At 39.6% G+C, this 21,115-nt stretch overlaps 1 protein-coding gene across 1 annotated transcript in view; it reads right to left on the reverse strand.

The window, feature by feature from the left end:
• Window positions 1-977: 977 nt before the first annotated feature.
• The window catches only part of abcg4a (ATP-binding cassette, sub-family G (WHITE), member 4a), a 21,944-nt gene continuing 1,806 nt past the window's right edge, over window positions 978-21,115 (reverse strand). The window contains exons 2-15 of the mRNA XM_017431995.3: window positions 16,785-17,019; window positions 10,497-10,614; window positions 10,270-10,402; window positions 10,121-10,171; window positions 9,047-9,192; window positions 8,825-8,948; window positions 8,498-8,612; window positions 8,277-8,416; window positions 6,840-6,938; window positions 6,534-6,702; window positions 6,336-6,436; window positions 6,091-6,249; window positions 4,912-5,030; window positions 978-4,775 (exon numbers count right to left, since the gene is read on the reverse strand). Of these exons, the coding sequence (XP_017287484.1) occupies window positions 4,550-4,775; window positions 4,912-5,030; window positions 6,091-6,249; window positions 6,336-6,436; window positions 6,534-6,702; window positions 6,840-6,938; window positions 8,277-8,416; window positions 8,498-8,612; window positions 8,825-8,948; window positions 9,047-9,192; window positions 10,121-10,171; window positions 10,270-10,402; window positions 10,497-10,614; window positions 16,785-17,010 (1,926 nt within the window). The 5' untranslated portion in view covers window positions 17,011-17,019 and the 3' untranslated portion in view covers window positions 978-4,549. The remainder of the gene's footprint in view (window positions 4,776-4,911; window positions 5,031-6,090; window positions 6,250-6,335; window positions 6,437-6,533; window positions 6,703-6,839; window positions 6,939-8,276; window positions 8,417-8,497; window positions 8,613-8,824; window positions 8,949-9,046; window positions 9,193-10,120; window positions 10,172-10,269; window positions 10,403-10,496; window positions 10,615-16,784; window positions 17,020-21,115) is intronic.

The raw sequence follows: 21,115 nt of genomic DNA on the forward strand, positions 1-21,115 counted from the left end.
CTCATGAACTTGTGAATGAAGATGTAGTAAAAAATATATGAATGTATTCTATTAAGCAAAACAGAAAAGATTCACAGCTCCTGAAGCAGCCACTGATGTCTACAACTAATGAAGCTGAAAATTAGAAATGAACATAATTGTCAGCATTCTAAAGAAGTTAATAAGTAGTTAAAAGGAGCTCTAATGTACATCATATTTAAAAAAAAAAAACGTGATTATTTTAATTTCATTTCCCTGGACTTGCCACAGCATGTCCTATTAATATTATTATTTTTTTCTCCCCTGCTGCTCTAAGCAACAACGAGAACCGCTCAAATCTTTCTATTTTATTTTTTCATATTTAGGTCGAAACAAGAGCCACTTGTGACACAGATGGAGGGATTTTTGTTTGGATTACTGCTCTGAAGGCAGCTTTTCTTTAGTTAACTGCTTTTCAAAATGAATCGGGACTAAACTGCTTCTCCATCCTGAACAACCCCATTGTGTACATTGGTGGAAGCACTTCAGTCCCGCTAATTATGTGCCATTTGGCCTCCCAGTAATTAATGATATCACAAAGACAATGGAGATTTTCTGCAACAAAATGTGTCATAACAGTATGGAAAAAAGTTTTTCTGTCTCTTTGTGTTTTTTTTTTTAAATCCTTTTAACACATTTCTTTTAACAGTTAAAAAAGGTTCCATTTTTTAATGTGTTTCAAAGTCCAAGGAAATTGCTCTTGAGTGGTTTTGTTTCAAAACCACTCAAGAGCATAGCTTTCAGTCACTATATTTAACCTTTTTTTGTTCTTTAAACACCTCTAATGTGACTAAAAAAGCCTCTTGGAAAACATAAGAACTGAATAAAGTGTTTAGAATAAAACATTCAAACAATCCAACGTGTCAAGCACGACCAGTGAAGTTCAAGAGCAAGTACTACACAAAGATAAACTATATCAACAATTATCTCTGCAGCTAATAATTTAAACGATCGAGGGCAAAGGTTATAAATTCTCTTTATTATAATCCTTGGAACAGCATTCAGTATACAGAACTTGAGTTTGTTGACTAACCATAAATGAAACTGTAAATCATAAACTGGATAAGAGCAAAAAAAATAATTAAATAATCAAATAAAAAAACGCTCAGTTGCATTGCTATTTTTCAAAGCTTTCTTCAGGAAATAGCCTGAATAATATTATTATTTACCATGCATGATAGAGTGCATTTCAGTCTGGTGGATTATTATAAAAACATATGAAAAAGTGAATGATTAAAGTCTCAAAACGACTTAAAAAGCAAAAAAACCTTTGAGGTCGTCAGCTGCATCACCTCTAAAGACCCTTTTTTTGATGACACACAACTGAGTTCAGTTCATTTTTAGAGCCGAAGCCAAACTATATTTTACAAGAACTGATTGATTAATAAAAGCTACAGACAGACAGTCATATGTCACATCTTAAAGGGATAGTTTAAACACTTTAAAGTGGGGTTCTGTGGAAAGGCTATGAGGAATAAATATCTCACCTGCTGTAGACAGCTCTTTGATCTAAACGAATTATAGTGCTTCACGCAAACGCTATTTTACAAACCTTTACATCACTGGCAATTTCACATTAAATGGTTATTTCAACAAAAATAATATGCTTTTTCTGCCAGGAGTGCTCCAGGCTGCACCAGAAAGGCTACAGCTAGCTGCTGCTGTTGCTGTTTGTGCTCGCAAATAATCATAGAAGTCTATGTAAATACTTAAGTGATGCAAATAAGTTTTAAAATAGCCTTCACGTGAACCATTATGAAAATGTTGAGATTAGAGTTGTTTTAGGACCAGCCCTTAAGTCTTGGCCCCATTCTGACCAGCCACTAGCTCATCGTTTCTGCCAGAATTAAACTGTTTCTTTAAACTGAGGTCGTTCAGACAGCTATCTACAGCAGATAAGATATTGTTTGTATCTTTTCCACAAAACACCACTTCCGAATGTTTAAACTCATTCTTTAAAGCAGATGAAGTGCATTATTTCTTTAAAACCTTTAAAAACCTTCTCATGACTTTTGGTTGTTATTTCTGCTTTTTCTTTTGTCTCATTTGTAGTTTTTCCTGTCATTTCAAGTCCTGCTCTACTTTTCTTTCCCCCACCATTTTTGACTGAGTCTTGGGAAGATCAAATAACATTCCTGCCGTATTCGCAAGAAAACTGACAGGATTTTCTGGTGGCAGCTTGTAAACCAACTCTTTTTGGCAGTTCCTAACATTATAACAGCAAAATCTGCCCAGCAGGCTCAACTCATCCAATACCCATCTAAAGTTTAAATTAAATTAATCCAAAAAAACCCCAAAAGAAACAAAACAAAATTGGCTTATGTCATGAAACAGCAGGAACAAAAATACAACAAATGTTCCCTTTTCACAGAAGTTCAAAATACCTTTGGGTGGTTATTGCACATAATAAAACTAACAGGAAGATAAGACTTCTAAAGTGACCGAAGCAACAGCAGGGGGAGGTATTACTCTAAAAACATCACAATTTTGACTATTGCTCTTCTGACGGAAACAACCCTGCTGCTGCATCCTTCTCTTTCTGTGTGCTGACCAGAGAAGCTGATCATCGCTGATCTCCTTCCTGGTCCAGCAGCTCCCTGCAGACACTGACAATCACTTCAGCTACATATTGGTACATTTGGTTCACTGTTTAACTCACTCTGGCACGATTCACACATTTATATTTAACCTTCACACTCCTGATTCTCTCTCCCTCTCTTTCTTTTTTGTTTTTTTTTCTTCTCCTCTTCATATCAACCCCGATGACGCACGTTTTTATTCCAGACGGTCTAAAAAAACGCTCAGCAGAAAAAAAAGCGAAGGATTTGCATTTCTTCAAGCACGTTACATAAAGACATTTTTGGATGAGGAAATGAAATCTGAGCTTTGAAATTGAAAAAAAATAAAATAAAATAACTCAGTTCCTTCAATGATCATCCAACGTTCAGGAGCCTTTTTGTCAACGTATTTCTCAAGCAGCACTTGTCTCGGATATATAAAAATAAACTAAAATACAAATAAATAAAAATAAAAAAGAATAAACATACACTGAAAAGTGCAAATATACATTTGTTTACAGCATGACATATTCACTGTACAATCATTGATTATATACTAACATTATTTTATGCATTATATAATAAGGATTACTAAGTAGCATAGTTTGGGTAAGAAATATTTCATAGCAAGTCTTTTGGAAAATATCTGCATTGCCGTGTGACTAGGAGAGGCTCTTCTAAACATTGCAATGGTGGTTTTGATTGTGTGTGTGTGTGTGTGTGTGTGTGTGTGTGTGTGTGTGTGTGGGAGTGAGACAACCAGGTAGGCATGTCCGAAGGATAAAGCAGAGTAAAAACTCTAATCATTCTAGTTCAGAGGCACAAAGAAAAAACGCCCAGCCAGCATTTCAAGTATCTAGCATTGTTTTTGGACGACACACATCTGTCAGACATCAGCAAAGCAGAGAGAAAGATGAAGAAAAGGGGAGGCATTATTTTAGTAGCTCAGGACAGGACGGAGGCAGCTAACAGTGGAAACAAGCATTTTAAAGAAGAAAAGTGCCAAAACAGTGACACAGATTAGACAAACATCATCTGTTTTTCTCTCTCGTTTTTTTTTTAATCTGCAGAATTAGCTATTGCACTTTATCTAAAACACCATTCTCTCTGAGATGATAGCAGGCGGTTGCATCAGGCTGGAAATTCCCTTTCACATTTTGCTCCCAGCTCGCCGAACATACTTCCTCTGTTTATAGCAAAAGCAAACAATAAGACGGAAGTAAGGACAACTGGTCGAAGTTGGTACGTCAGTTTGAGGTTTTCACAAACAGCTCAACCAGGTTTCAAACCACCACCAGAGGTTCGAGCAGGAGGCCTGTGAAAATGATCCTCGATGAAAGCGATCCAATGGCAGTCGGTTTGTTTCAGTCCTGTTCTGTGAAGATAAGTCCGCTTCACAGTACAGGTACCTGAAAAGATCCTCCTACAAGAGAAATAGAAGTCACATAAAGGTTTGTTTTTATCTTGTGGAAAGCTTCCATTTTTCTGATGGCAATACGAAGATATCCATCCTGAAATCTTGACAGGCAGAGGTCCGATTCCAGTGAAGTTAGTAGCTCTTGCACCGTCATGTTTTTCCATAATCTTGAAGTTTTAGCTTACAAGCCTTCAGGATGCTTTTCTAGACTTTCTTGAAAGTACAAATTCAAATTTCTCAGATTTATTGGAACATGCTTTAGGTTACTTCGCTGGGTATTTTGATCCTTTATGGTGCAGGTATAAAATACTTTCTCTTAGTTCAGTTTATTTGTATTTTTTTTGTTTTCTTGGTAAACTTTTCTCTCTTTTTTTCTTTAAATCTCAGACTCCTTCAGTCCATGTACCACGGGACAGTTTAGGTGACGTTGCAGCACAGCTTTCTGATGATTTGTGTGTATGTGAAGAGGAGACGGAGGAAGAGAAACAATATGTTTTCTCACGCTGCTGAATTATGCATTGACATCCAGATCCATCAGTAGCTCCCTTTAGACGTCTTAACGCTCCGACTTGACTTTGTAACGCAAAACCAGATAGGTGGCCAGTCTGAGGACGAGAAAAAAGACCCCCAGCACCATGAAGTCAACGTAAAGCTTTGCGTCCTCCACATCCAGCAGCTGCAGGACCTCCTCTGGTTTTTGAAATTTACACATAGTGTCCGGACACTCCAGCTCAGACCGGTTCATGCCGTAGATGGAGAGTATCACTCCCTCAAAGCCGTATCTGAAAACAGACAGTTTGGACCTGATCAGTTCGCACAGGCTCTTTCAAAAACAATTATTTTAACATCTCGAAAATGACGCAAAAAAGAAGTTTGATAAAAGTGTGGGATAATAATGAGCTGCGTAGCTGATGATACCTGACGTAGGAGACGTAGGAGCTCCACTGTAGGTATTTTGGAATCGTGTCAAAATTGACAAAAAAGCCAGAGAAGAGAAGGACGGGTATGGCTGTGACTGGACCGACAAAAGTTGCTACCTATGAAACAAGAGGACAGCATGAAAAACACAAACAATAAAAATGTTGTAATTAAAGGTCTTAAGCTCATTCAAATAAGAAAAAAACAGGTCTACCACTTTAAAGCTGCTATTTTTCACTTCCTTTGGCCTTATGTAGCCTCTTTTCAGTCTATTTTGTCATCATGTATTTCAAACACTTGACTGGGATTAGGAAAACTTCATAGTTAAGTGATAGATTTGATCACAAACCACATTTTCTTGCCAAAACCTTGTTGGTGTCTTCTACATATCCCCAGTCTTACATTGTGTGACTGTTACTGGGTCAGAAAACTCTGCACAACCAAAAATAAAGCTTTACAGATTGGAAAACCAATCCAGAAAGTCTGACCAAGTATGAGTAAAAGATGAGCTGGGAGTGAGAACAAGTTTATTTACAAAAAGAACCGCTGACTAATCAGACTTATGGGGGAAATTATGCATTTAAAGGCTTTGCAATCAATGAAATATTCACAATTCAAGCAACAAAATATTATATACTAGATTTTATTTTTGTATACCATAGAAAGGTTAAATAATCATTACAATATGTTAAACCCGTTGAAATCCTTCTCTTATAAAAGGAGTGAATCAAATCACTGATTTGCCTTTTTTCTGTTGTTGTTGTTCACGAGAAGAAATAAAAAAAGCCTGGTTCAGTTTGAAGACGTAGATTGTTGGATTTAGTGACATGTAGCGGTGAAGTTGTAGCTTGCAACCAACAAGAAACCTCATTCAGCATGTAGAAGAAACAGTAACATCACGGAAAAGAAAAAACTAAAACAACAGCAGCATCAGAAGAGAGAAAACTGTTTGCGAGCAAACTTATCCTGCTTTGGATCACTGGAGAAACATGGAGCAGCAACACTGGAGCTTTTTTTGTAAATGTACTGAGTATATATCAGGATATATCTTAAGTAAACCAAGGTTTTTGTGAAATCATTTGAGAAAATAGTACATTTCTGTTAATAGTTCACTGCTGATGTGGAGACAAAATGTTAAACTACAAATGTAAGTACTGTAGGGTGTGTAGATTTGCTGACCTGCAGAGAAGTGGACGCAGCTCCTATTAGCAGGCCCAGCGACTGCGCTACCAGGGCTGTGGACGTTGACAAGGCCATAAAGAGCACGTAGCGACCCGCCTCTGCAGGCTGCTCAGTCATCCAGTACACTATACTACAGTACATGATTGGACAAATCACCTGTAAAAGAAACATTCTTTAGTTTCATTACTTTGAATTACACGTGCGCCTCTACACGAGTGAGTGTTAAATCACTGAAACGTTACCTGGAACGGTACGTCAGCCATGGTTTTGGCCAAGTAGTAAGCCTTGAGGCTGTACCAGTAGTTGAGATGTTCCCTCATGAACACAGACATCTCCAGAGGAACTGTGGAACGACAGCTCAGTTAAAAAGACCTCCCACCTCAGCCCGGAAACTACGACAACTTCCCCCCTAACCAATGTTTGTAGGCTCAGAGTCTTACAGGTTAGCACTGTGGGCATCAGGGCAGCAAACATGAGGAACAGCATGGAGAAGAAAAGGAAGCCGGTGTTGTTGAAGACCTTGCTGGCATCATTTCCAATTTTCAGATAAAGCAGGCCGATTAGCACTCCAATAGACAAATGGGACATCACCCTGAGATGGGTCAGCACCTTAAAAAATAAAATAAAATAACACAAGCATCCTTACTGACACCAACAGGAAAATCACTCACTTTTTTCCCCTCAAATGCAGTTTAAAACGATAGAAGTTTATAAAATCTAAGCAGGAATAGTTCATGGATTATTACCGTGTCCCTGCATATTGTGATGAAGGTTCTTTTGAAGAGGATACGGAACTGCGTGAATGTGCTCGTGGCAAAGCTATGCTTCTCGAGAGTTCCTGTGTCCTGTGAAGAAAAGGCGAGTTAAGTCTCAGAGCAGGTGGGATTCCCTCGCCATGCTCTAAGCTAAACGTTTAGTTGAAGTAAGAAGCTGCAGACGGGACGCATGAAAAATGAATGAATTGCTTGCCCCCCCTTGATTTTGACCTAGAACCGAAGGCTGATCCTGGTAGTATTTTAAAAATTGAAGTTAGCTCATGTGAGTTTACATTCAAAGCACAGGCACAAGTATCAGTCGGCTCATCTCAAACATGGACGTGAACAAACGTATGATCAAGAAATTTAAAAAACCCCACACTCATTAAAGTGACAACAAGGAATACTTGTAGAATAAAACAACCGCAGCGTAAAAACTTAACAAGAGGTTCCAGCTGGTTCACTTTTAAAGTTCAGACATTATTCTATGAAAAATTACTTTTGGGATGGAAAAAAACCAGTGGAGAGGAAGCTAATGGAGACTAAAGGGAGGGTTTATTGGAGTCAAAAGGACAAGAAAAAAAGAAGAGTCATTATTTCCATCTTAGTCTGACTTTGTTGTTTTGATATATGTTATATATTTCATACAAAAGGCCAGAATGTTACACAGAAAAACACCCGTAATAAATTCAGTTAAAAGAAATGTGTTTGCCTGGACGCCTCCCTTTGGAGGTTTTTCGGGCATGTCCCACTGGGAAGAGACCTCAGGGCAGACCCAGAACTCTCTGGAGGGATTATATATCCTCTCTCTTGCCTGGGAACGCCTTGGGATCCCCTAGGACACACGTGTCAAACTCCCTTCCTCGGGGGCCGCACTCCTGCATGTTTTACTTGTTTTTCTGCTCCAACACACCTGATTTGAATCAGTGTGTCATTACCAGTCTTCTGCAGAACATGAAGAGGTGATTTAACCACTTAATCAGGTGTGTTGGAGCAGAGAAACAAGTAAAACATGCAGGATAGTGGCCCTCCAGGACCAGGATTGCCCACCCCTGCCCCAGGAGGAGCTGGAGAGTGTCGCTGGGGAGAGGGAGGTCTGGGTTTCTCTCCTGGACCTGTTGCCTAAGCAACCCGACCATGGATAAGCGGTGGAAGATGGGTGGAAATGTGTTTGCTACGCATTTAGTTGTCATCAGTAAGAACACAATTTTTATAATTTCATTTTTCATATACATCCAATCCCATATTTTGGGCCTGTAACCGGGACTGTAACACATTCAAAACAAGCTGGAATGACAAGTTGGCAATTTAACTGTAGTAATACGTTAAAAGGCAGAAAAAGCACAACATTTTGACAATATTGTGATGTGACGTTATTTATGTTTATATTTGTTAACCACGCAGAAGTATATCTCTCATGTTACTTACAGTGTAACACTGAGAAGGACAGGAGGAGTCACTCTTGTCTCTAGAGTTCTTTTTGCCCTCCTCTGAGCACAGTCCACCCTGGACCGCCTCAAACAGGACCGGGTTCAGGTCTCCATATTCTCCTGATGCCACTTCAATAACTGGAATTAGAGAGGAGAAACAAATGAGAAAAAAAATCCTCTTGGGAAACAGTAGACACATAAAGGACTTGAGGGACTCACTGAAATCGGCAGGGTTGTGATACGTTGGACAGTGAAGGCCCAGGTTCTTCAGGTAAGGGATGAGATATGGGACGGTTCCCTTGTAGATGCACTGACCCTGGCTGAGGATGTACAGCTGGGGGAGGAACAACACAGGAACAGCGTCAACACATTTTCTAACACACCGCCTCCCTGAAAGACGAGATCAATAGCCGACAAGACAAGAGGACGGGACAATCGACTGCTGCGCTGCTTCTGCTGTATAAAAATGAATCATGCCAACCTGTAGTGTCCCAGCGTGAGCTGCAGCTAATGGAAGGCTTGACGCAGTAAAAGCACTCAGCTTACCTTATCAAACATCTCAAAGAGCTTGGCACTGGGCTGATGAATGGTGCAGATGATTGTCCGTCCTCCCTGAGCCAGAGACTTCATGAGGGAAACGACCTGGAAGCATGACGCACTGTCCAGACCGCTGGAGTGGAGGGGAGGGGGGGAAAGAGGCAGACACTCTAATGAGTGTGGATTTAATCTGAGCTCACAAAGATCTCAGGTGAAATGGTGAGATTCTACCTAGTGGGCTCATCAAAGAACATGACGGGAGGATTATTGACCAGCTCCAGGGCGATGGCCAGTCTTTTACACTGACCCCCGGACAGAGAGTTGGTGCGGGTCTGAGCACATTCCTGGAGACCCAGAGCTGTCAGGATCTCATCCACCTTAAAGACAAGTCAAGAAAAACACTGATTCAAAACATGTCCTAAATTTTACACCGTCTATAACCACAATGGGATGCAAAGAAGATAAAAATCGTCAGCCATGGCTGCTGTAATTATTTTACACTGTTCTGATTTGGCCTTGTGCTGCCTCAGGGGATTTTGTTACTGCTTGTCATGAATCAAACCACTTAGGTGCCAAAAAACCCAACAATCACAATAAAAATAAAATAGTTTTAAAAATATAAGAATATTTTGAGATATTTATTCTCTGAGATGTAGTTGCATTATTTTAATCAGTCTATCATTTTGAAATGTTGTTTTTTTTCCTTGTTTTTTATTCTTTCTTCTCTTTTTGCTTGTGTTGTGCTTTCATATGATTTGGTTTATTTGTGCCTAATGTTTTAAATCATTAAATATGTGTGTTTAAACAGTGTTTTACAAACTTCTCAGCTCCGCAAAATAACAGTGGCGTAGATTTGCGACCTCAGCAGTAATAGGCTGAAGTGTGTGAACAAATTAAGGCAAATTAAACAAACGCAAAATGTCTCCAACAGTTTCAACAACCAGCTTTGTTTATGTTTACCTATGGATGACTGCTTTTTATGTTTTGTTATAATTAAGGTAAAACTATGCTAGTAGAAAATAGTTTTTAAATTTCACTGCTGGAGATCTTCTCATGACCTTCGACTGATGTTTCACGACCCACAGAGGGGTCAGGAACCCAACTTTGAGGACCACTGAGGTAGGAAGCACCTAACTGCCTGTCTGCGTCGGTTCTGTAATGTTACACTACTGCTGTGGTAGACGACATCACATCTCTCAATATCTTACCTGTTGCAGATAACTTTTTGAGAGAAACAACAAAATTCAAAACACCTGAACTATCACTTTAAAATTACTACAACATTTTCAGTATGTTCAGACTCACAAGTTCTGTTTTGACCTGCATGGTCTCGTTCAGTTTCAGGTTGGCAGAAACCTGCAAGACAAACAAAACTCATCAGTCCTTACTGAAGTTTAGGTTTCAGAAAGGTGTTGGGAGATTTTTCTTTTGTTTGTTTTTTTTTAATTTCTCACCATCATGGCCTCCCGTGCAGTGAGATGTGGCAGTAGCATGTCGTCCTGCATGATGTAGCAGGACATCTTCCTGAACGTCCTCAGATCCCTCGGCCGGCCGTTTACAAGAATCGTGCCCTTCATGCCGGTTTCCCTGTTCCCAAACACACAGCTAGTGTAATATGTGGTCTGCTTATGTAAATGTTGATAATGGATTTATCCAATCCCCCGAGAGGTGAGTTTCTCACCTGTATCCTGCCAGAATGTTCATCAAAGTGGATTTCCCGGCTCCAGAGGGGCCCATGATGCCGATCAGCTCTCTTCTGCAAAATCGTCCCGACAGACATTTGAGGAGAGCTTTATAACCTGAAAGAAAGAGCAAAACATCAGTCATTTCATCACACACACAAAAAAAACATGCAGCCGAGATTAAAACTTTAAAAAATTGGATTTTCAAACATGTTCAGCAAAATTAAGATTATGTTTGGAAAACAATAAAAAGTAGGAGTGGATGAAATGTTAAGATTTATAACTTTGATTTCTGCAGAACGTTCAGACACATCAATTTAAATGCAAATTATTTTCAGGGTTTTATGGTTTAATACTGGTCTTAACCCGGTTCTGTGGCAGATGAGGAACTGGTGAAGTTCTAAAACAACACTGAGAACCAAGCATTCAACTTAAGGCCAAATTTAGAAACAAAAAAGGTATCCGGAGGAGAGATTTAGGGGGAAAAAAGCTCACAGTTTCATTTTTTAAGAATGTTTGTTGTTGTTCCCTGGGGCTGGTGAGTTGTCTTTAAATCACCAAACCATGTTTTTGTATTAAACATTGCGAAGTTGCCCCCCAAGTAATATTCAACTCTGATATCTTATAAAATTATTGTGGCACTGATATTTAGAGCAGGAAAAGATTCATAATATGATGCCAAAGAAAGTGTCTTTCAAGCACAGATGGAAAAAATGTGAATAGTTTATGAACAGAAAAAGACAAGGGGATAAAAGTGGAAAAACTTCAGCACAAAATCCAAATCTGCATTAAATCAAACCACTTCGTAAGATAAAAAAAAACAGCTATGAATGATCAGATTAGTTGAACAATAGATTATTAGGAACAAACTTCCTTACAGCATTTAAACTAGTTTTGAGCATATTTGTCCTGCTTTCATATTAGAACAAAAAATGACCATCCAACTGGTAATGGAAGAAATTATATTATTGCTGTATATATTTTTAATTTATGCAATTTTCTTTCTGTAACTTCAAGGCTTATTGTTGTAAGGGAAGCAAAATAAACAAAACAATAGTAATAATTCAAGTGGGCTCCTAGATAGAATACCAACCAAACGTTGTTTCACATGCTTTATTTATTGGTGGCTGCCACGAGGTTAAAGTTACAACCCATCCATTATTTTCCTTATCAGTACAAGTGCCTCGTGACGCTTTTTCTTCCTGACAGATGAGAATAAATCACGTGGAACAGAATCCTAGCGCTAACATGCTGCAGAGTTGGAGCATTTTCAGCCATTGTTGCATTATGACAGCTGCTTCATCGTTGCCCGCCACTGAAAAGTGAAAAAGCGATAATGTTTTTGCCTTTGTGTGTGTGTTTGTCTGCTACCAAAGTATCCCATGAACCACTAAATCTATGGGAAAGTGATCATTGATTGTGTGATGTAAACGCTCAGCTGATTTACCTTTGAAGTCAACCCGATTCAATATGGCCACCACAGTAAATAAACCTTAGCAAACACAAAAAATAGTTAAAACTCAGCCAGTTTTGCAGCTATTAAGCTAAAATTTGATGTGGTAGGTAGCTGAGAGTAATTCACAACACGTACTCTGAGAGTGACATCTTGTGATTTCGCATGAGGTTGTGCATGACGTTATTTTGAAGATGATCATAAGATGATCTTAGCCTGAAACTCTGGCCTGAAAGGTGGCTGTCCTTCAATGAATGCCAGGCCTTTAATTCTTCAAGCGTTTCAGCAGAGAGTGTGTTTTTCTTTGGGAAAGATAAAGGACATAAAACAGAATTTACAATGCTGGCACCAGCCTGAGAACCACTGTGGCTGATATGAACCTGGCTGCTGGTTTTCGCTTTTTTCCCTGCAGATAAATATGGCTCAGGGTTTGAGACGTGCTTGCAGTGAAGGTTCTTGAAAAAAAAAAAAAGCAGGACCAGATTTAGAGCTGACACAGATTCTGAAAGCTTCCAGAAAGGGAAACCTGTCACCCATGTCTCCTCTGTCAAAGACATTTCTCCAGTGTCTACACAGAAGCTTCTTCCTGTCTTGAGCAGCATAATTAGAGGGTCTCAGCCACAGATAAAGCAGGCGGATGATGGCGCCCCCTCCTCCCTGGCACAGTTATTACATTAAGCAGCCTCCTCTCAGACAGACGATCTGCCTGCTGTAAGTGAAGCAGCCATACCCCCTGCATGTGGTGCATACTGATGATCTAACCCTGTGAGTTGCACAAAACAACGCTCTTATCTGGGAGAGTCAGCGAACGCATCCCCTTTTGTCTCATGGGAGACGGACGGGGATGGAGCTCATCTCAACGTCCACTCCTGACACCACAGGGATGCTCATCTCTAACCACATCTGACAGGATTTACTCAGTGATTCCAGCCTGAACTCCTGGGTAATTGTACAGAAACTGTTGGATAAATTATCAGCAGGTGTGAGACTGTTTCACAATGAAGCTAAGGATCAAAATGACAGCAACCCAATCTGTGCTGGTGACCAATGAACCAGTCATATGGTGGGTTAATTGAACACAGATATATGTATTATTATTAAAAAAAAAAACATTTTTTTGGGGGGGATTTTAAAAATACTGGCACCTCTGTTGCTTAAAATATTAGTTTAGATGATTTGAGGGGTGCTTTGTTAAAAAAGGCTATGATCAGTTAATATCTTAGTCGTTGTAGATAGCTTTTTTTAGTTGTTAGCTCATTAATATGGTCAAAATGAAACTATATTTCTCCAAAATGAGGTCCTTCAAAGCGCTATCTGCAATAGGGGCAATATCAATTGTCCATAACCTTTTCACAGAACCACACTTCAGCAGAGCTATTGATTTAAATCAACATATGATTCATGCATTAAATGGCAAACACTGTTCATTAAAATCACCTACACTACGTTTTACTGCAAAGAGCAACAATTCAGCATAATGCCGCACAATCTTTGACGCTGTCACAGAAAAAAGAGGAAACACATCTTTACCATGATCCAATTCTAGTCTCAAATCATCTCACTTAAGGTCCAAAAACCTATAAATCAGCACAAATGAGACACTAACACACAATCTAAAACAAACAGATTGTGCCCCATCACGCTGAAGGAGAGATATTCTGATCTGCTTTATCTGTGATAAAAAACATGTTTAACATTAGGAAGTTATGTGACTAATGAACTCTACAGAAGTTTTTGTGAGGATCTGAACATATCTGCACAAAGATTGGTTATCACCAGTCGTGTGAGGAACTGTTCTAACACAGGAGCTGCCAAGCATGTAGAGCAACTGGGTGACAGAGTTGGCACGAACAGTTCTGTTCTGGCTTCTTTAATTATCACTCAGTCATCCAAACTTTGACAACATCTGCCTTAAATGAATAAAGGGGGGGGGGGCATCCAGTTGAGATTTAGAAAAGCCTAAAAGGGAAGACTACAAAGTTGCGCAAAAGGTCACTAAACCAGCGGCGACACAAAACTTGACTCCTTTGAAAAATTGTATCATTTCAGTTCATTTTCTTCTTCGTAATTACTCACTGAGGCAGGGAATTGAGGCCTTGTGGGAAGTAAAAAATCTGATTTTGTCACAACAGACGTAACAAAGCAAAGCCTCCAGCAACAACAGTGTTATTGTTGGACTGTATTTGATTTTAAAACTAATAATACAACTTTATTCTTTATATTTCTTGTCACAACCTGGCATTTTTATTGTCCATGACACCATATGAGTCAGACATGACGAGTGCTTTACTGGCGACTAAAAACCGTGACGAACAGGTTTGTTGCTGTAATCAAATTAAATGAACGAGGAAATCAACCTTTTGGACATAAACAATCATTTGTTTAAGGGGTAAAGAGAGAAAAGAACCAAAATGAAGCTCAAAGATGTTGTCGTTGAACATTTTTCTGGGGGGAGTTTGTTGCAGATAATAGTTCACGTAGAAAACTTACAGTTTAACTTTTGTTTTACTGCTGTCTCAACAAACAGGTTACGCATATGTGGGAACGACAATTCAGCCAGAAAACGATCAAATCTGCATTGATCCCTTCGATCACGGAGTCCCAACTTTAAGTTATGTGTGCTGATGCGCTCCAAAGAGAAGTTGAGGAAGCAGAGCGAGCTAAATAGACGTGTTTCTGTCTGCAAGCACGTTCCCTTTGTGAACAACAAACCCAGATCATCAGCACAGGTGCAGGGAAGCAGCTCACTAAATCACCAGGAGACATGTAAACATTTCCTGCTCCCTCTCCCTCCCTCCCTCTCTCCCTGCTCGTTCTCCTTACAGAGCTCGGCTAGAGTTTCTCCAGTTCGAGCCCCCGAGCGGAGGAAACCCTAAACATGATAGCAGGAGCAAGAGCCAACAACGTGACAAATACATGCTCATCCAAGGCTTCAGTTAGCAACCGATCTGTAAATTTATGGCATTTACACAATCCTTGTCTCGGTAATCTCCTTCCTGCTTGTCGCAGACCTTGTAAGACACGCAAACAGCATGTCAGTGATTAAAAGGCTAAATCGCACTGAAATACAAAAGACATCACAAGCTCACAATTCAGGTTGCTTTTATTCCATTTTTTCCTCTCTGTCAGCGATGTATGATGTATAATTGAGCGCAGATGTAAAACAAAATCATGCGTGTCTCGAAGCTGAATTAATAAGTGACTATTAAAAGGACACAGTTATCCTCTGAGTGATCACGCCTGATTTCCAGCTCTGATCCGACAGTCATTCCTGAAGCTCTCAGGTGAGATCTGAAACAAGCGCCACCTCCGTTTTTAGGAATAAAAGTTTTCGATTTCTCCCGTTTTCTGGTAGCAGAGTGAGTGTGGGGCCACGGTCTCCTCTGCGTGGCTCACTGATTCTTTATCGGACGAAGGTTTGAGCAAATGAGAATCCATGGCTAAAATCCATGGTGGAGCTGAAGAAGAAGACAGATTTGTATTGGGTCCTTTTTTCCTCCCCCCTCTCTTCTATCGGTTTTACCTCTGGTTTATCGCTTTTTTCTGGTTCCCCATAAAATATATATTTACTCCTGTGTTCTTCACACAACAGTGCACAGTTTTGTAGGTTTTACAACTAAAGAGAAGCCTAGACTAGAACAGAACAATAGATTTAAAAAGCCACAGTGCTCCTGATCAGATTTTTACATTTTTGCTTTCATGTTTGCACACTCACCCAAAAACATCAATGCTGCTGAAAACCCCATTTAAGACCAAGCCTCCTTTAATAGTGACATGACTTCAGCTGAACTTTGGAGTGTAGCAGGAGCTAAACATGCTCTGACCTAATTACAGTTACATAACTTGAATGTTCATACAGTCAAAAATCTCTTGCTGGAGTTTCTCTCTCCTGCTTGTCGTTTTCTCATTACCAGAAATTTACAACCGCAAAGCTTTGTTGTGGCTTGGCCAGAAGTTTCTGCCTAAACAAGCAAGCACTGTCTGCTCTGTCTGTTAGCGAAATATCCCGTAACACACTGGATGAATTTTACGGAAACTTGCAATAAGTAAGAATTAAATTGGCATCTTGCAATATGGCACGAGATTGTGTGTAACATTTTTACGCCTACAACTCCTTGATTTCTTAACATAAGATGATCGACTCAAAAACTGTGACTGAAACCAATGAAGTCACACATATGCCTCACAAACAAAAACATGTTTTAATAAGCTCACTGTTCTCTTCACGAGCTTTCATAATGTACATCAGTGTTACTCAAGAGTAAAAAAATAACCCAATCTGCAGTTCACTGTGTGGCAACTTTCCCGAAATTTAATGCAGAAAATGTAAATAAAGGGTTTCTCTGAGGTCCACCACCCTCTCCTCACCCTGCTAAAGAGCAGACACATATAATCATTTGCAAAAGGTGGGTTATTTGACATGCCAGACTGACCAAAGGGTGGAGGTTAATCATTGGTACGGGTGGTAGTTTTTATACTGTTCATATGGCACAGGCAAATCAGTCATGGGTCTGACTCATACTGTCACAGAGAAATGAGATGCAAGCAGTGTGCCAACCTGCAAGCGTAAATTATTTACTATGTCTAAACTCTGCTGAGTGCAGCAAAGATGGCATGCAGACGGGCCGCTCCTGCATGCCGAAGGTCCGTGTTGGAATATGTGTGTCAGAACAATGAGGCAAAGCCATGACAGCAGCAACCGGGGAGGAAAATATTTTTTTTTTCTTAAATGTCACGGTGCATTGAGATTTCTGCACTGCAGATATTGATCGTCATGGGTGGTGTTTGCTCGCTCATCTATCATGGCCACAATGAGAACGGAGCGGGGAGATACCTTTCTTCCTCCACCAGGGGCCCTCCCGGATGGTGTACGAGAGCTCGTTGAAGTCCAGGTCCACAGCAGAGCGGCGTGGGAGATGGCAGAAGCGCTGAGCCTCTGTGATGTGGTTCTCCACCTTCTTCAGGTGGGTGAGGAGTGGGGCCTCCTGGGGGGCTCCCACGGGGAGTTTGGGCTCCTCCATGGGGATGCTGACCGAGCCCGGATCTGCTTTCTCTGCCATGCTGAAAGGCTGCAAAGACGGACAGATGCATCAGCCCAAGTTCCAAAAGAAGAAAGTCAAACTCTGCCTCACTGGCCTGCAGTTTTACAAAGTTGGGACAATGTGTAAAGTTTAAATAAAAACAGAATGCAATAATTTCCAAACCTCATAAACCCATATTTTATTCACAGTGGAACATAGTACATATAGCAAATGTTAAAATTGTACCATTTTTGAAAAAAAAGAAAAGGTAATTATAAATTTGATGGCAGCAATGCATCTAAAAATGTTTGGACAGGAGCAACAAATGCTGTAAGTAAGTGGCATAAATAAGAAATAGTTGGAGGAGCATTCTGTAACTAATTAAGTTAACTGTCAACAGGTCAGTCAGAGGACTGGGTGTAAAAAGAGCATTTTAGAGACTGAATCTGTCAGAAAAAAAGATAGGCAGAAGTTTACTAGTCTGGGAAAAACTGTCTAAAAACAGAGAAACAATTTCAGAATAATGTTCCTAAACAAACAAAAAAAAATAGAATATTTGAATATCCCATCATCTGCAGTTCATAATATTATAAAAAATTCAAGAATCTGGAGAAATCTCTGAGCTCAAAGAACAAGACTGAAAGTTAATATTAGATCTTGTGATCTCCGGGCCCTCAGGGACCTCTGCATAAAAAATCAGCTCTGATTCTGTTCTGGACATCACTGCATGGACTCAGGAACACATCCACAGATCACTGTCTCGAATCACAGTTCACCATGCTGTCTACAAATGAAGGTTAAAGCTCGATCATGCAGAGAAGAAGCCAGATGTGAACACCATCCAGAAACGCTGCTGTCTCCTCTGGGTCAAAGGTCATTTAAAATGAACTGAGGCAAAGTGGAAAACTGTTCTGAAGTCAGACGAATTGAAATTAGTCTTTTTTTTAATTTGGAAACAACATACACCATGTCCTCCGTACTAAAGAGGAGAGGGCCGATCCAGCCTGTTATCTGGACTCAATTAAGAAGCCTGCCTCTCTGATGATATAGGGGTGCATTAGTACCTCTGGCATTGGCAGCTTACACATCTGGAAAGTCACCATCAGTACAGAGAATTACATACAGGTTTTAGAACAACACATGCTCCCATCCAGAAAAAAAAAAAAGGAAACACAAGAGACGCAGGATTGTTGATCAGCAAGAATCCTACATCAGATGAGAGGGGCAACATTCTCCTCCAAAACCTCCAGCAGCTGCTCTCCTCAGGTCCCAGATGTTTACAGAAGAAGAAGGGAACATGGCTCAGTTCCAACTTTTTTTGAGATGTTCCCTAAAGAATTTAGATTCCCTAAAAATTGCACAATTTCTCTGTTTTAGCGTTTGGTATGTTTACTGTGTTTCATAGTGAATAAATTATGGCTATGTCCCAACTTTGTTGGAAACAGGGTTGTAATATACACTAGATACACAGCAGGCTACAAAAGTATTCACCTAAACCCCTCTGTTTGAGGAAATTTTTTCCTCGAACATGTGGATGGCGGATGACACTAAAATAAACCTTTTGTCCATCAAGTCCACCTCTGTGCTTGGCACAAACGTGACACCTCTCATCATGCTGAGGACACCAGTGAAGCATGGGGGTGTGAGTGAAAGAGCCACAAATTCTCCTTCAATCCCCACAGCATCATGTGGAGATGTTTTTTTTTGTTGTTTTGTTTTGTTTATCATCAGGGACTGGCTGTTCAGAGTTGAAGGAAAGATGGACGGAGCAAAATATAGAGAAATTCTTGAGGAAAATGAATCTTACAGAGATTTGAGACGGGGACGGCGGTTCATAACGACCCAGACTGAAGACGCAACATTTTGGTGGTTTAAGAAGAAACAAATAAATGTCTTGAAACTGCTTTAGTTACAGAAATTGCCAGCATTAAGAACAAGATCATTGTTATAAAGATTTAAGAGATAATTCCAATAAAAGGAGTCAAGTATAAGACTTATTAGTGATGCTCTGACGCTGGATCAAGTGAAACAAAAAAACATCTGAACCAAAAACATCTGAACCACGCCCATTTAATGAGGAATTTCACTGGTTAGCTTAGATTAATTTGAGCAAAGGTAGAGTACTGACATATCTGACTGAGCAGATATTTACTCACAAAGGTGTGCTCCGGTGAGGACCTAATTCTGGCTGCACACACTGTTCAAAACGAGGTTCGAAAAGCCTGAACTCCCTGCTTAAAGCAAATGGGGTTGCGCGTGTAAGGAGTTTGGATCTGGTTTCAGTCCTGCAGCACATTTACAGTCCAGTCCTGCTGATTCATGTAAATTTCCTCCTCGACTCGGCGGCCTGTCTAAAGTGTAAGGCATGTAGTATTTCATGATTCATAAAATCTGAATGACACACTGCTTCCCTGGTATCAGCCGTTAGGAAACCTTTAAAAGTTTAAATAACAACACAATTTTGTTTAAAGAGAAAAGCTATTTTCAGGGGAACTTTGATGGTTAATAAGCTGAAGAAATTCTCAAGCAGAAAAGGAACTATGTGAATAATGAAGTCACTCAAACGTTTTTATATTAGTATTCCAGCTAAACACTGATTTGTTTTTTAGCTTGAAGCATGCATTATATTTTGCTCTCAGCATAATGGAATAATAATCAAATCAGAGACAGATATGAACATAATTAAGTGTTTTATAATGAATTCATGGCCCTGTGATGGACTTGCGACCTGTCCAGGGTGTCCCCCGCCAATCGCAAGTGACTGCTGGAGACAGGCACCAGCTTCCTGCGAGGCGGGTAAAAGAAACTGGATGGATGAATGGATATATGTTGATTTAACGGGAACACTAGATCGCTTAATTAGTAGAGCTACAAGGTTTAAAAGAAATGTAAGAAATAGCTGAAAAATAAAACAGTTAGAAGAAAGCTCATTAATTATTAAGCTGCAGAGTTAAAGCATTACATCAACATTTGCTTGATCACTTATGGTACAACATGTACCACAAACTCCTAATGCAGAAACGATAGTTTGATGGCTCGAGTTCCACTATATGTGGGAATGATTTCACTTCTTTGTTTGTCTGTAAGTGGTGAGGTTTTACAAGTCACGAAGCATGGAAGATTTTAGGAAAACAAAATAATGATTTGGATCAATATGGATATCTGAGAGAAAATAAAATGGTTCCTAAAAATCTAGATTATTCAGTGCAACAGAAACTTAAACCGTTTTTTTCCACAGCCCTGCAGATGTTTCCCTGCCTTAAACTAGCTCCTACAGAAACTTGATGACAAGTTATTAAAGTTAATTTCTTCCTTTGGAACCGGAGCATCGGAGCGGAAAGCCGTCTAAAACAGGACAGTGAGACCAGCGATCAGCGACTTAAATGACTTTTGACCAACTTAAGTATAAATCCAAAAACACTACATTTAGCCAAAAACACAACTGAGTTTTGATCCTGTAACACCTCGAGCTGCTCGAGACATTTTACACTCACAAGTTCATCAACCAACTGTGAAAGAGTAAGAAATATTCTGATGTCGTTTTTGAATGTTGACTTTTCTGTCGTTTTGGTTTAAACAATCAAGACAATAAAGCTAGAGAAACAGCATTTTCTGCAAAAAAAAATATCAGTGTGAAACGAAGCTGTTAAAATTAAAAGAAGCAGCACACTAGCTAAAAACTAAAAGCAGCAAAATACTAGCTAAAAGCTAAAAGTAGTATAAGAAGACAATATTAGAGCATACTTGCTGTTGAGGCAGATTTTTGGAATGCAATGAAACTGAATATAGTAGGACTAATAATTAAAACTAACGTCAGCTCATCCACTCAGCTTTCCTCTTCAGGTTTTCTTTTTAAATGATCTGCATCGTGGCATTTTTATCTCAGAAACAAGGTTAGCACATTCTGGCAAAAAAACCCCTGATATCATTAACACTCTTATCAGAGAACAATATGAAGTCAGCTTTAGCTTGACATGTAATAGGCAACTTTCTATGGGGCGCCGTTTGTAAAGGAGCTTGTGCTAAAAATTCATGCCTAAATTTTGTCACATTTAGCTTCTGCTAAAAATTCATGCCTAAATTTTGTCACATTTAGCTTCAAACACTGTTTAAAAATGTAGTGTTGATTTTCTGATGTCACTTT

This window comes from Kryptolebias marmoratus, linkage group LG13 (assembly GCF_001649575.2).
Source record: "Kryptolebias marmoratus isolate JLee-2015 linkage group LG13, ASM164957v2, whole genome shotgun sequence".
Taxonomy (NCBI): domain Eukaryota; kingdom Metazoa; phylum Chordata; class Actinopteri; order Cyprinodontiformes; family Rivulidae; genus Kryptolebias; species Kryptolebias marmoratus.